Consider the following 13,921-nt stretch of genomic DNA (forward strand, 5'->3'; position numbering starts at 1 on the left):
TTTCTTTTCAGCTCTAATTTTAACATCCATGGCTCTACACATGACGTTCAGCTGAGCACAGTGTAAAGATCCTAGAGTCCACTTTAAAATAATGTTCTTATTTTTAATGTATTTGCTTTTTGTTGGTGCTTTCGTTGAGTTAATTGCTGAGAAAAGAATTAAGAAGTTCTGACACTAAACTATTTGGTGGTGGCTTTATATGATGCTCGCAAACTGCTGTGCCTTTTTCACACTGCTGATTACTGGATGAGACCTTTCTGAGGGGACCACCCATGGTTCTTTAGGAGCATGAGGAGGAACAGAAGTGCAGTTTGCTGAGGCACTGGCCAAGGAGCTGGTTGTCTTTTCAGGGCTTCCCAGGTCACAGCCATTTAAGGCTGCTGAAACATCACCCTGAGTGCCAGGAGATAAGGGAAAGCTGGTTGCTCACTTAGCATTTCCCTGTAGCAGCAGTAAGAAGAGGGGAGCTCTGAACTGCAAATGCAGAGGGCTCTAGCTTCCCACCTTAGTTGGTCATAGGACATCCCAAGTTCATTCATGGGATGGGGTGACTTGTCTTGCTGCTGGCATGGGCCAGGGGTAAATATGGCTCCCCTTGACCAAAGGGCCCCTGCCCGCAGGGCATCACAGCACCTCCCTCCCTGTATGCTCTTGGAGGGGAAGCATCCTTACACACTGCATAGAGTTCTCTAGGGGAACTGCAAGGTTGCTCATACATGTATTTCCTTGCCTGTGTCTTGTCTTCTGAACTTGAAGGCCACAAGTTACAGAGCTGATTAAATAGCTTGGCTTCCAAGATACCCTAGCAAGCACTTAGGCTTGTTGCAAAGAGCTTTGCTGCCTATTTAATGTTGGTAAAAGTTCATTGGAATATCCACATCTGATTGTTTCTTTTGGCCTAGATCTGTTAGCAAGTCTGAGACTTAAGTGAGTATCTGCAAAAAAGGAGTAGTCGAATTCACTGGAATATCACCTTATGAGTCATTATGGTGAGGATTACCCAAAAGGATGAGAAAGGATGAGAAAAATCCTTTGATGTGTCTGGGTGCTCATCTGTCAGGAAGAAAAGAACTCTGCTGCTTGACCCTGCAAGGAATGTCATGAAGAGCTTTGGAGAGTTGCTATTCACAAATTTTAGAGAGGCAAATAGGCTCTTTCTCCCTCCTTGCCTGTATCTGGAGCTGTTGGCAAGAGATGGGTGTTTAAGAATAGTGGCCTAAATGTGCTTTCCACAAAGCAAGCAGAAAGTTACAGTCAGTATTCAGATTTTGTAAGGGAAGAGAAACAAGAAGGGAACTCCAGACTATCTTTTGGTCACATGAAAGATAACCACCCTTGTACTGTCTCTATGGGATCATTTGGATTTTGTCCCTCCTCCTGTTTCTTCTTCATGTTTACATAATGAAAGGACTTTTTTGCACTTGGATTGGAGAACAAAGAATTAAGTATAAGCAACAACCTGCAGTGCTCCTGGGATGTTGGCAAAGCCCCATCTGTATTTTCTCTGATTTTTCTTACCTTGCTTACTACTGTCTTAGCTTATTTTCTCTTTGTTTACCTCAAGCCCTCAGCAGCACTCTGTTTCTAAGATTGTCCCCTCCTGAGTTTCGTGGGGACCTTGAATCATCAAATGGTTTGTGTTGGAAGGCACCATTAAGATAATCTAATTCTAATCCCATACCATGGGCAGAGACACCTCCCTCTAGACCAGGTTGCTCAAGGCTTCATCCACCCTGGCCTTGAAGACTTCCAGGGTGGGGGTACCCACAGTTTCTCTCTTTGTCTTAAGTCTCTTCCTGTTTCTTTGTCCACAGGAAGCAGAACCAAAATTTCTTCTTGCTTTCTGGTCCAGGAACAAATTCTGCACATTGGCAATAAGTTGCTTTTTTGGTGAAGGGCTGCTTCAGGGTACATCAGGTCCTTTACTGCAGCTTAAATTGGCAAAAGCTGTTCTATTCGCTGTATTTAGAAAATAATTTCCTTTATCAGTGAAAAAAGCTGGCTTAGATTGAAAACATCAGAATTTGGTATACGTTGCAATTTGTTTCATCTTTATCTTTTATAGCTGCTTCCACAGACATTTATTTGAAGATTTTCAGGTCAAACAAGCATTCAATTGCTTAGGAACAGTTTTTTTCTGTATAAAATAGTGGTGCGTCAGTGGTATTCTTCAGTCTCAGAAACTACCCTCCCTCCTCTCCCCAGCTCTTGCAGCGCTTTAATTTCAGAATTCTGCTGCTAAAATTCACCATTTATGTGCTGGATCCTCAAGAAAGCAGGGGATAAGAGTGGCTGTTTCCTGGGCCTCTGCCTTGTCTCCCTGTCCCCCAGCTTGAGTCTACAGACCTTTTATATTTTTATTCACCCTGTCTTGTGGTAATTTCCAGCTCACTATTTTTTGTTAGCAACTTGTAATCTTGAATTTGCTTTCATGTTCTACTTCATCGTTTGTATTGCAAATAGAGACTACAATTTTTTTTACATTATTTAGTGAATGATTTGAGCTAAAGATTTAGTCTGTTTATGTACAGCTGCCCTGATACACACAGGATCAAGGATTCAGACCTCACTGACTCGGTTTGGCCGGATGACTGAAGCATGCACTGTGTTTCAGTTCATTTTATTCAGTTTCTAATATGTGTGATTAGATTGGATACCTGCAAAGCCCTGATTACAGGCAAGTATCCCCTCTCTAGTTCAGATATTTAGAAATGCAAAGTGCTTCCTGACTTAGTTAACAGCTTTACTTCAGACCTGCATAATTTGCAGTTAACAAATGGCACAGATTGGCTTCTGCTGACAGCTTAATCTAAAGCAGGGTGACACCTCACAGTGGGCAGCTAAATAATGAAATTAGGGCTTTATTTCAGCAAATTAAGGTTTTAGTGCAGCAAACAAAGGTTTACAAGATTTATACACAGATTGAGTTTGTTTTAATAGGATAGCCATAGCCCAGAGCTCTGATGCCAGCTCCCTAGGCAGATGCAGGACACAGTTTGCCTCACCTTATCCTCCTGTCTGCCTGGGATCTGAACCTCACTGTGAAACAGCACACATTCTGTCAACTGGCTGCCTTGCAGCAGGAGTCAAGCTGTATTTGGGTGTGAAGCCTCCAACTTACACTGCTGCTGTGTCTTAGATTATTGCAGGGTGTCCCTTCTTACCTCTGAAGAGCCTCTAGGAGAAGAAGCAGGTCCCGGTGTTGGGGAACCTTACTGTTCTCTCCATGGCTGGCTCTGAGCTGGCTGTTGTCTGCATGGAAGCTGACAGTTCTGAAGCAGTAAGGGAGAAAAAAATACTTTGTGTCTGAGGAGAGGAGTCTGGAGGCTCCAGGGTACCTTTGTACTGGGAACTGAATTTCTTCTTTCCTGCCCAGACCACATGCCTTCATTTATCTGAGGGAAGAGCATCCAGGCTGAACACTGGAAGGTGAAGTGGACAGACACTAGGCACAGTAGACACCTGGAGCAGTGAGGTTTGCAAGATCCTCACTGGGACATCAAAGCTAGCCCTGGGATCATATTCTGAGTGATGGGAAGAAGCTTGGTATTGAGCTTATTCCTGGTGCTATGGCAACAGGCAATAAATTTCGCCCATCTCTCCAGCTGTAAAATGGATTAATGATCAAGATCTCCGTTAACAGCATCCTTTAAGATATGATGAAAGGTGGTTTAGCAAAGCCTGCATTACAGAGCTATAAACTTATGGTTTTATTGGATGCACAGGACTATCAGAGCAAAACCTTCAGAGATGGGCTGAGGATCAGAATGTCCAAAGAGCCATGAGTCTTTCCAGACACTCCCTCCATTGAAACTGTAATCTTATTTAAAAGAAGATAGTAGTGGAAAAGGGATTGGGAGAGTATGACAGTGTGTATAATATGGGCATTTTCTAAGCAAATTAAATGGTGTGTAACAAATACAGATAATTTGCTGAGCACTGGGAAAGACAGGAGTGCCTAAATAAAAGCACTTGGTAGAGGGCATAACAGTGTTACCAAAGACCAAAGCTTCTGATGTCTCATGAGCCCCATTATTTCTCTTGTCACTTTACTTAAGGGTTTCATTTTTTTTCTCTAATAAGGCCTTCCAACACCTTGTTCTCATTTCCACTCACTGGCCTCTCACTTCCCTCTTCCTAATGTCTTTTCACCTGCTCTTCTACAGCTCCCTGGGTTTTTTTGTTGCTGGGTTGTTTTTAGTTTCTAGTTTGTTTTTTGCTTTTTCTCCCCCGCTGTTTTGTTTCAAATCAGTGGCATTTTAAATATCTGTAAAAGTGAGAGTTTCCATGGAGTTAACAAGCAGCTGCAGTCTCTGATATTAGAGAGATTCAGGGTGGGAGAGACCTCAAGCACAGGCTGCAGGAAGAAGAGAGGGCTCTACTGAGGTTTCAGTGAGTGAGGAGAGCTGAATTCTTCTTCAGGGCAGACATATCCATTAGCAAAAGTAGTAAACAGAGCAGGAGGTGGCAACACTGATAGGTAGCCACACAGGAAGCTCAATGGGAGAAAGAGAGAGTAGCACATGAGTGAGAGCCCAGACATTATGGATTTTTTTCTTGGAGAAGTTCCTGGTGGCAATACAGAGGGAGGTGTAAGTGGAAAGATTAAAACTGAAACTTTAAAAATTGGAGCTGCTGAAGATTTAGATTCTTTACCAAGGCAAGTGCTGGTTCAGGTGAGATGGAGCTGGGAAGATTTAAGGTCATGTTTGTCTTCAGCATTTATGAGCAGGACTTCCCTTTTTTGCTCTTTTTTTTTGTTTGGACATTTGGTTTGTCTAAGGTCTTTTTCACTGGAGGTACAATTATGTTCATATCTGATCCTCAGTTCCTTCTTCTTGGACTCTAAAGAGGGCAGCAGGGAGTACAACCCACCCTCAATCTCTGGCCTAATTTAATCTCTCACAGTTACAACCTGCTTACTTGTTAGTCTTCTCCTCTTTCTGACTGTTCCTCCTCACACAAACACAACTGAGAGCTAGGACAGTGACAAAAAAATCTGACAGCCTTCCCAGAAGTAGCTTCTGCTCCATCTTGAAGGCCTGGATGAGTAGTGTCTTTATGTAAATGAAATTAACCTCTGTCCATCTCCTCTGCTTGCACCCAACTGAAGAAGCTGGGTTTTCTTCCCATATGGCTTGCACTGTTGACATCTTTTCTCAGCATGTGCCAAGTTCTGGACTACAGTTCACTCCTAGGTTTTCTAGGCCAGAGCAGGCACAGAAGATGAAGTACTTGCTCATTAGTAGGATGGCATCACTTCCCATTGCCCCTGAGCATCCAAATCTAGAAGAGTTATATGTCCTTCCATTCTCACTCCGTAGCATCATGTCACAGATTGCAGCCATACGACCCTACAGACCTTGGCCCAACTTCCCTTCCCACAAAGCCTGTCAGCAGCAATCTGCTTGACTCTAAAAACCTGGCAATCATGTCCCTGCATTCCCTCACTCTGATCAGCAAGCTTAGCTGCTGCAGGTCACTGAACAAATCCATTGCACGGATGGGTTCCCGAGGTACAAAAGCCATCAGGGGACTCTCCACCACTAGGCGGGCTCACTGGCATTGCAGCCTTTAAAATCAATTAGAGCCAACCCTGTCCCAGAGTCTCCAGAGAGACAACATGGTGTGTAATCAGACTGCACAGGCTGAGTTCCTGCTCAGCAAATGCATTCTGCTGTGATTTTCAGTCTGTCAGGACTGCATGAGGGTATTGCAGTGATCAATACTCATCTCCCTTGGAGCATCAAAAAGGTTTTTAGCTGTGGCTTGTTCTCTTCTGCAGGGGACTGCAGCCCCTGGGACCTGGGTCTGGGACAGCACTTCCAGTGCTACCAAATATTGAGAATCTTAAGAGTTTTTGAGAAAAACACTGGGCCACCTTTGTACCTGAAATAACTTTGTAGAGCCCATGAGCTGTTTCTGAAATATCTCAGTTCTTGGTTTATACTTGTGAGGTGAAGACCATGGGTCAGACATCAGTGTTTGCCTGGCTCTTGCATTTCCTCTTAAGTATTGCAAAGGGCTGGGGAAAAAATATTCTCTGCATTCCCTATGATTTGTACAGCATATAAAAAAAGATGCAATTTAACCAAGCTGGGGGAAAAAAGAAAAAAAATTTTGGCCAAAGAGCAGTATATAAATAACATTTATATGGGTCTCTGGGTTAACTTGCTTTATTCACGAGGCTGGAGAGACCCTTAGTGCCTTTTTTGTTTGCTTATGCACTGCTGAATGTAGATGAAGAGTTCTGCTGGCCGTGGAAAGCCATGGGTTTAAAGTACTAGCAGAAGGACAGAAGAAATATGGGAGCAATGTCAATACTCTCTCCATTTCCCTTTTAAACACAGATGTTTGGCACAATAAATGGGGGAAGATTGTCGTGCCAGGGGAAGGACAGGGGCCAGCCCTGCAGTTTAGAACCAGAGAAAGGCTGCATTATTTTATTTTTCTATTGGATTTCAGTTTAATTTTTGGTGTTTTTCTTTTACCCAGTACAGATAAGTTGTTATAACCTTACAGGTGTCAATTGTTATGATTTTTCCCTGCTAAGATGTTTTCCCTGGATAGCTGTCTCTTTGTCATATTTATATACATGGCAATCTCAGCTAATTTATATTTTAAATTACCTTTGCTTATGGAATTAAAGGAGAGAGAAAGCAAAAACACTTGACCTTAACGTTCTCACACCAGAAGTACTTATTTGTTCTAATATTTTCTGATACTATAATCCCCCTTAGTGATGGGAAGGAGGAAAGGGCAGACAGTTTAGTCTTTTGAAACATTTGAATTTGACATTTCTGAGAACCTGCTGTTCTGTTCCTTTTGTTCATAACTGGTACATTCAAGGAAGAGGTACCCATTTATGTTCATAGCAGCTTCAGCAGGTGTTAATAACAATCATGGTTAGTCAGTGGAGGATGTGACAACTGTAGTATCATGGGATAGAACTGATTTGGTTGGAAGACCTTTAAGATCACCAAGTCCAACAGTCATGTCCGGTACTGCCAAGTTCACCACTAAACCATGTCCTTCAGCACTGTATCTACATGGCTTCTAAATCCCTCCAGGGATGGTGAATTAGCATAACAATCCTGGAAATATTCCTAGGTTCAGGTGAATGCTTCCTGCTGAAGAATTTGTGGGTATGTGCTCCCAGTGACATGAGCTGAACCACAGTTGCGTGAGTGTTGACAAAGGACTTAACAAATATTGCTAGATTGGGATCTTAGTTTTTCAGCAGCAGGATAATGAACAGTCGAAATGCAAAAGGTCCTTAACACTAGATAGTCATATTAAGGTAAGTACAGTATTATGTCTCATCTCTAGACTGCTCTGTCAGGTTCAGAACTGTTATATACTCTGCTGAAGTCAGTGGTGTTTTTTTCTGGGTAGTGACTGCTGGGTTTGATTCCCCACCTCTTCTCATGTTTCTTCCTTTCAGGTACCAAGATGTTTATGAAACCTGTTTGAATAATCATTATGTTTAACCTTTTTTCACAGGAGTGTTTGCATTTGGACTTTTTGCCACTGACATATTTGTAAACGCTGGCCAGGTTGTGACTGGGAACTTGACTCCCTACTTCCTGACTGTGTGCAAGCCCAACTACACTGGAAATGACTGTCGGGCCCCCCAACAGTTCATCAACAATGGCAACATCTGTACAGGGGATGTGGAGGTGATTGACCAGGCAAGGAGATCCTTCCCATCCAAACATGCTGCTCTGAGCATCTACTCAGCTTTGTATGCCACGGTGAGTGCCAGTGGTGGCAGCTGACTCATGAGATGTTCTTGTATGTGCACATGGATGGGGCCATTTCTCCTACAGTTTTGTTTTTAATTTGTTTTTTTTTAATGAGGGTTGTTTCGGGGAGGGGTTTCTTCTGTATCTGTAGGGGAGAACACCCCTCCCTCTCTGTTTTACCAAACACAGTATAAGCAAATCAAATGCTTGCTGGTTTTGAGGCACTTCAGGACGTGCTGGCATGAGGCCTAATCTTGCCTTTGCTGTTGATTTTTTTTAATATTCATTAAACGTCCTCTTCTCCCTACACTTGCCTCAAAAACATTAAAATGAAGTTGATGCTGAAACAGCTTCTGGATCACTAATATTTCTTTTGTTCACATGCCATGAGTTGTTGAACATCTAAAATATAAATTGTGCCATTTCAGTGGGAGGCTGGATTTTACTCCCCTTTTTCAGAATCTGAATTCTGTACTTAAAGAAGGTTGTCAGGGGTGGAATTTTGCTGTTTTGCTGTTTTGTTGAGAAGTGGACCCTAGCTGACATCCTGAGAAGGTGACACAGCTGTACTGTCAGGAAGGAATTTGTCTGCCTTTAAAAGTCTAATGAAACCGATCCTAGTGGGACACGCTAACAAAGGCTGCTCCCCTGTGTCCTCTGGCTAAAGTTTCTGTAATGTTTAAAAAACAGACCTGAGGACCTTCTTCACAAAGTGGGAAACCTTAGTGATTTTGCCATCAAGACCCAAGGACTTACCACGGTTCTGATCTAAAAATGGCTTAAGTAGGTCCAATAGCTTGAGTCAAATGACTGCAGAGACTGTCTCTAGGTCATCAGGATTTGTGAAAAAACTTAAACCTAACAAAGACAATGTATTTACTGAATATTTTACCCTATCTTTGTAGAGGGTGAATAAACCAGTACATTTTTACTATAAAATGAAGAAGCCACCCTTATTCAAGAACCTCTTTCAATATCCATCTGTTTGCATAGAATGTTGCATGAATAATGACAGATGTTTAAATTAGTAACTCATTTGATCATGATTTGTTGGGAAGTGTTTGGAAAGCCCATTTTGCATGCATTACTTCTAATCAATAAACAACTGTGTATGAAATACTATTACAAATAAACTCAATGTTGTTGTAGTATCTGTTTTCATCATGGTAAACTCTTGACTGGAAGTTCTAGGATCAGTACAGTCCTGGTCCTGCCCTAAGCTGGTTACATCCTTTCATGAACTTTCTCTGCCCAACCTCTCTTGTTTCCTAGGAAGAAAGGTCTTCTATGAGCAGGCTGATTCCTGCAATTTAAGGGGAATAATGCTTTTCTTCCCTGAGCTTCCATCCCCCATAGTTCAGCATTTCCAAGACCTGATTGAGAGTACCTTCTGATGGGCCTGTGCTTCTGATAGGAGATGTGCAGCCAGTTCATGGAGTTATTTCTGAACTGCAAAGTCATTGAAGTTTGCCCTTAAGGGGTTTCATCCTAGAGTACAGTTTCAGCCCAGTTCTCTGCTGGGAGACAACTGAATGTGTTGTCACTTGTCTTTTCCCTGCCTGTCAGCTAGGATTAACATGAACATTGTACAAGAAAGGCAGTGTTCAGATCTAGTTTTGCTGAAAAATTCTGCTGTGCACATTTTTTTCTTTTTGAGAAGTGTCTTGAAGATTCTAATGAGTGTGGGCTGATGAACATAAAAGACAGGGCGTTTGGTTAGAAATAGTTGTATTTTGCATAAAGCTGAAGATCTCAGCACAGAGCAAGAAAAATAGAACAGGTGGAGCATGAGGAGACAGGAGACAGGAGACTGGAATCAGAACATAAACTGTTTTTCATTGTTGAAATGTCAGTTGAGTTCTGGGAGTCTCCTCCATGACTGAACCTCAAGTACCCTCTGTAGGTGTCTGTACTGGCCTGCTTGTGGCAGCATTCCCACTGTGATTGGTTTGACTTTCTGTTTTGTTCTTTTTTATATAATCTGGGTTTTGTATTTAATCAGACTTTTTCTCATCACCTGTCAAAGAAGTTGAGGAGCACCCAAATCATCAATCTCTCTGCAGGCAGAGAGAAAATTCAGAGAAAACAGCTGAGAGCCCTGGCTTCCACACTTACACAAAAATTAGTGTGAGATTTGATGAAGTTTTTCAGTCTCCCAGAAGTACGCTGCTATACAGTTAAAAAGATATGCATCTGAATATCTTTCCCAAGGGAAAAAATAGGCTTGAAATACTCTTTAATTTCTTAACATTTCTGATGGAAAAAAGAAAAAAAAAAAGAAAATAAAAAAAAAGAAAATTAAAAGAAAAAAAAAGAAAAGAAAAAAATTAAAAGAAAAAAAAAAAAAACTAAAAAAACCCAAGATGATAAAATCACGACTGCATACTGGTATCCCAGTTACATTATCTCTAAACAACTGTTACCCTGTAAGAAAAGCCACAGAAGACCCGATGACTTAAGACATTTAACAGATGGTAGTGTTCAGCCAGACTGTGGAAAATTAAAGTATTTCATGAGCACCACTGGAGGACCTTTTATAGTAGAGTTAAGAGAGATATCTTTGATGATCCTACTATTTGCCTTGGAAGTGTTAGCAAGGAGAATTGTTTTACAATCGCAACAAGGTCGCTATGGTTGAAGTATGCAACTCATCACCCTTATTGAATATTTACTAATATTTTTAGGATTCGTCAGCTAAGTTCTTGCCTAGCATCATCCACAAGTAATGCTTTCTGCCGTCTCCATCTCTCTTGAAGACTCGACCTCATCACGCTGTATCACAGACTGGCATTATTTATGCCTGGGTGTATTGCTTCTTACTAGATTAGAGTCATAGCATATAGCTGGACATGAAACTTCCAATTTCCCAGCTTGCAAAATTCTGAATAGCAGAGAACACTACAGGAAAGCCCATCTGCAATCCAGGTCATTGTGACTCTGCCAGCAATTTCTTCATAGCCGCATTAAATAAAATTCAAGGCCAGAGGCTGTACTGAACGTTCAGAAGACTGCATCAGGTTCTGCAGTAAACACCATTGTCAAAGGCTCTGCTTCTCTCTTACTGCAGAAATCTCTGGCAAAGGTCTGTAGAGCTTATAAGACACAGCATTTTCTGATATTGGTATGAAATTGCAAACTTTCCAATGAAAATAAACTATAACAAATCTCCTTGCTTCCTGCTGAAAGGATAAGAGAAACTTCTTATACTTCGCTTTCTCGTTGTAGGTCCAGCATACATTCTAACTATATTTAAGCATAAACTTGCATATTTGCAAACAAAAATGCCTTCTTGACTGTCTATGCTTTTGTCTGTCTGAAGAAGATGGAGAAGAATCCCACACAGGATGAATGCTTCTATCACACATTGCACATTGCTAAATGCACTGCTTGAGTGCACTGATAAGAGGAGAGCAAAGAAACTGGATAGATAACTTATATAGTTAAAGCATATGTATTTTAACTTTTTAAAATATGATTTATTCTATTTTTAAACATGTTCTTCTACTCACTTCTTCCCTCTCCTGGATTTGATGTGTAGTTTTTTTTATAAGTTTACCCTTAGGACCTCCTATGTATAGGAAATCAAAGAGTAAACACATTATAAGTATCTTTAAAAATATCTTGGCTTAGGGACTAGGACAGTAAAGATCAAACTGTAATGATGAGGAAGTCTGAGCAGAATGGAGAAGTTCCCCCAGTTATTTCTGAGCTCAGTATGTGATTTATGGTTGAACTGGAGCATAGTTTCTGGAAAAACAGTTTGTCTTGTTTTAAACCCTGCTCATGAGGGTTTAACAGATTCCCTTTGGCAAACTGTTCACATGGTTGATTCCCCTCATTGCTAAAACTGTTCTCTTCACTACAAATTTATGTTTTCCTGCTGATGCATGGAACTTCAGATACATTAGATCCTTTCCATATGTAATAAGGAGCACTTTCCCACACACATAAGCCAGAGATCCAGCTTCATCTCAGACCTGTAAGAACACAATCACCTGTGGGTTGTTCTCTGTAGCTGGGGTTTGCATCTGTGTCAGCAGGACTGCATTCTTACTTCAAGGAGGTGATGCTTCTCCTTTTGATGCTGTAAACCACACTAGTGCTTTGATGGGGAACAGGAAAGCAACCCAGCTCCCTATTGCTCCTTTGAATTGACTTCTGCTAAAAAAAAATGTGTGGGGTGGGAAGGTGGGTGTCAATTAATCACACAGTGTTTTCAAAGAAGAATGTTAACATCATTCTTGGTGATGGTCTAGAGGGGCTCAGCCTACCAGCAGGACCTGACCAGGATTGGTGCCTGGGACTCAGCTGGGAGCTGCCAAGTTCAGACATATGCTGCAGTCAGGTGTTAGGCTGGAAAAACATAACAGGCAGGAATGTCTCAAGTAGCTTTGACCCATTCCCAGTGCTGTTACACAGCACGATGTCCCAGTCCATGAACTGGGACACCTTTAAATTATTTGCTCAGCAGCACATGTAAGGGCAGAAGAGTTCACCTCTCTGGGCAGAGATCTGGAAAATTTATCTGCTAGAAATCTAGTACTGCAGATTCTTCACAAGGTGAAAGTATAATTTTGCCTCAGTGCTGACAATCAGATCTGACTTCCCAGGTCCATTTCCCTGGCATGTCCAATTCCTTGCCAGATGTGGTTGCAGCATCTCTTCCCTTCTAGAGTTCAGTATCATAATGGTATTTAGGGCAAAAATCTGTAACACCATCCAGTGGGGAGAACCAGCTATAGGGACATGTGATGGCCTAGTCATGGAAAAAATATATGGACAGGAAGAAAGTTGAAGTTAAAAATACAATACAGCAGAATAAGGGAATGTATGAAAGGCAATGAGCAGAGTGACTTTGAGAATGTATTTAATTTCTGTTTCTTGATCCCCAAACTGTGTGCAAGACCACAGTGACCTCTGTATACCTGGCTCATGAAGAAAGTGACAGGCATTAAAATAAAGTAAAATTGCCCATAATTGTTAAATAGATCAAGCTGTGCACAAGCAAGCTGTGCTGGCAGCTGTGATTGGAAGCACCAAGTCACAAACCTCCTTCCTTCACCACAGGCACAGGAAAATCTTGAGGCAGCTCCACTCAAGTCAGGTCATTCTGGCCTCTGCCACAGGCAGTAGTGTGAGCCAGCACAGTGGCTGTTTGTGCTTTTCTTTTAGCAGAAGCCAACGTGAGCTCCTTTGCTGCTGCAGCAGCACTAAAGGAAAACAACTCCTGGGTTCCCACCATCCTCCAGAGTCCCCACTCTGATTTCAGTGCTGCCCAGAAATTACACCATCCCAGAGAAGGATGAGGTTTGACCTGAAGATGGCATAATCACATATCCCAATTGTGGCCTTATTGCAGTAGTGATTAAAACAGTAAGGATCTTCCCTAGAGACCTTTGTCCAGAAGACTTAACAGAACCATATTTACATTTCTGATAGCTGAAAAAGGGTCAAGAATGGAAATATGTTCAGCTCTGGTGATTTTACTTACTTCTACAACACCAGAATATGTTTTTCTTTACAGATAAACCAGCATATTTTGATATTAAACACTGGAAGACACACTTCCATAGTTTGTAATGTTTCCATTCCCCATCAGAACAGGTATTTGTACTTTCACTGCATTGGTTGTAAGCTACATGAATCAGGTTCGTTGACCAGATGATTGCTAATAAGAAACCAATAAATTTTTTCAAATTAATTTTCCTCATTCTGTTGACGTATGAGAGGCCATGTGTCATCTTGAGACATTTCAGGCAAATATATTTGCTTTGCTTCTCAAAACTTTAGAGATCATGCAGGCATCCATACTTCCTTGCTGGAAAGGATTCTATTGACTTGTTTTGTTATCAGACTTCATTTGCCTGATCTCTGTAATTTTGTGGCTCTGTAATTATCACTGGCTGTTAATTTAGACCCACACAGTTTTACTCTCTCTGTCAAAGTACTTTTAAAATAATATATAAACTACCAAAAACATTGGGGGCTCATTAAAAGTATTCAGAGCACTGTGAAACTTCATGCTCTGGAATTAATTCAGGATCAACTTTGTTTTGAAAAAGTATCTCTCATAGTCTGTGTTTCGTGTCATCTTGCAGAGAGGATGTCTGGAATGGTTTCTCATAATGTTCTGTTTCTTAGAGTTAACACCACTTAGGATAGTGGAGCACCTGGCT

At 41.5% G+C, this 13,921-nt stretch overlaps 1 protein-coding gene across 4 annotated transcripts in view; it reads left to right on the top strand.

Annotated features, from left to right (window-relative positions):
* The window catches only part of PLPPR1 (phospholipid phosphatase related 1), a 132,452-nt gene that overhangs the window by 112,280 nt on the left and 6,251 nt on the right, over positions 1-13,921 (top strand). For all 4 annotated transcript variants that reach the window (XM_030467885.1, XM_030467883.1, XM_030467882.1 and 1 more), the window contains one exon: positions 7,504-7,754. In XM_030467885.1, coding sequence (XP_030323745.1) covers positions 7,504-7,754 — 251 coding nt within the window. The remainder of the gene's footprint in view (positions 1-7,503; positions 7,755-13,921) is intronic.

The sequence above is a fragment of the Calypte anna genome, chromosome Z (assembly GCF_003957555.1).
Source record: "Calypte anna isolate BGI_N300 chromosome Z, bCalAnn1_v1.p, whole genome shotgun sequence".
NCBI classification, from domain to species: Eukaryota; Metazoa; Chordata; class Aves; order Apodiformes; family Trochilidae; genus Calypte; species Calypte anna.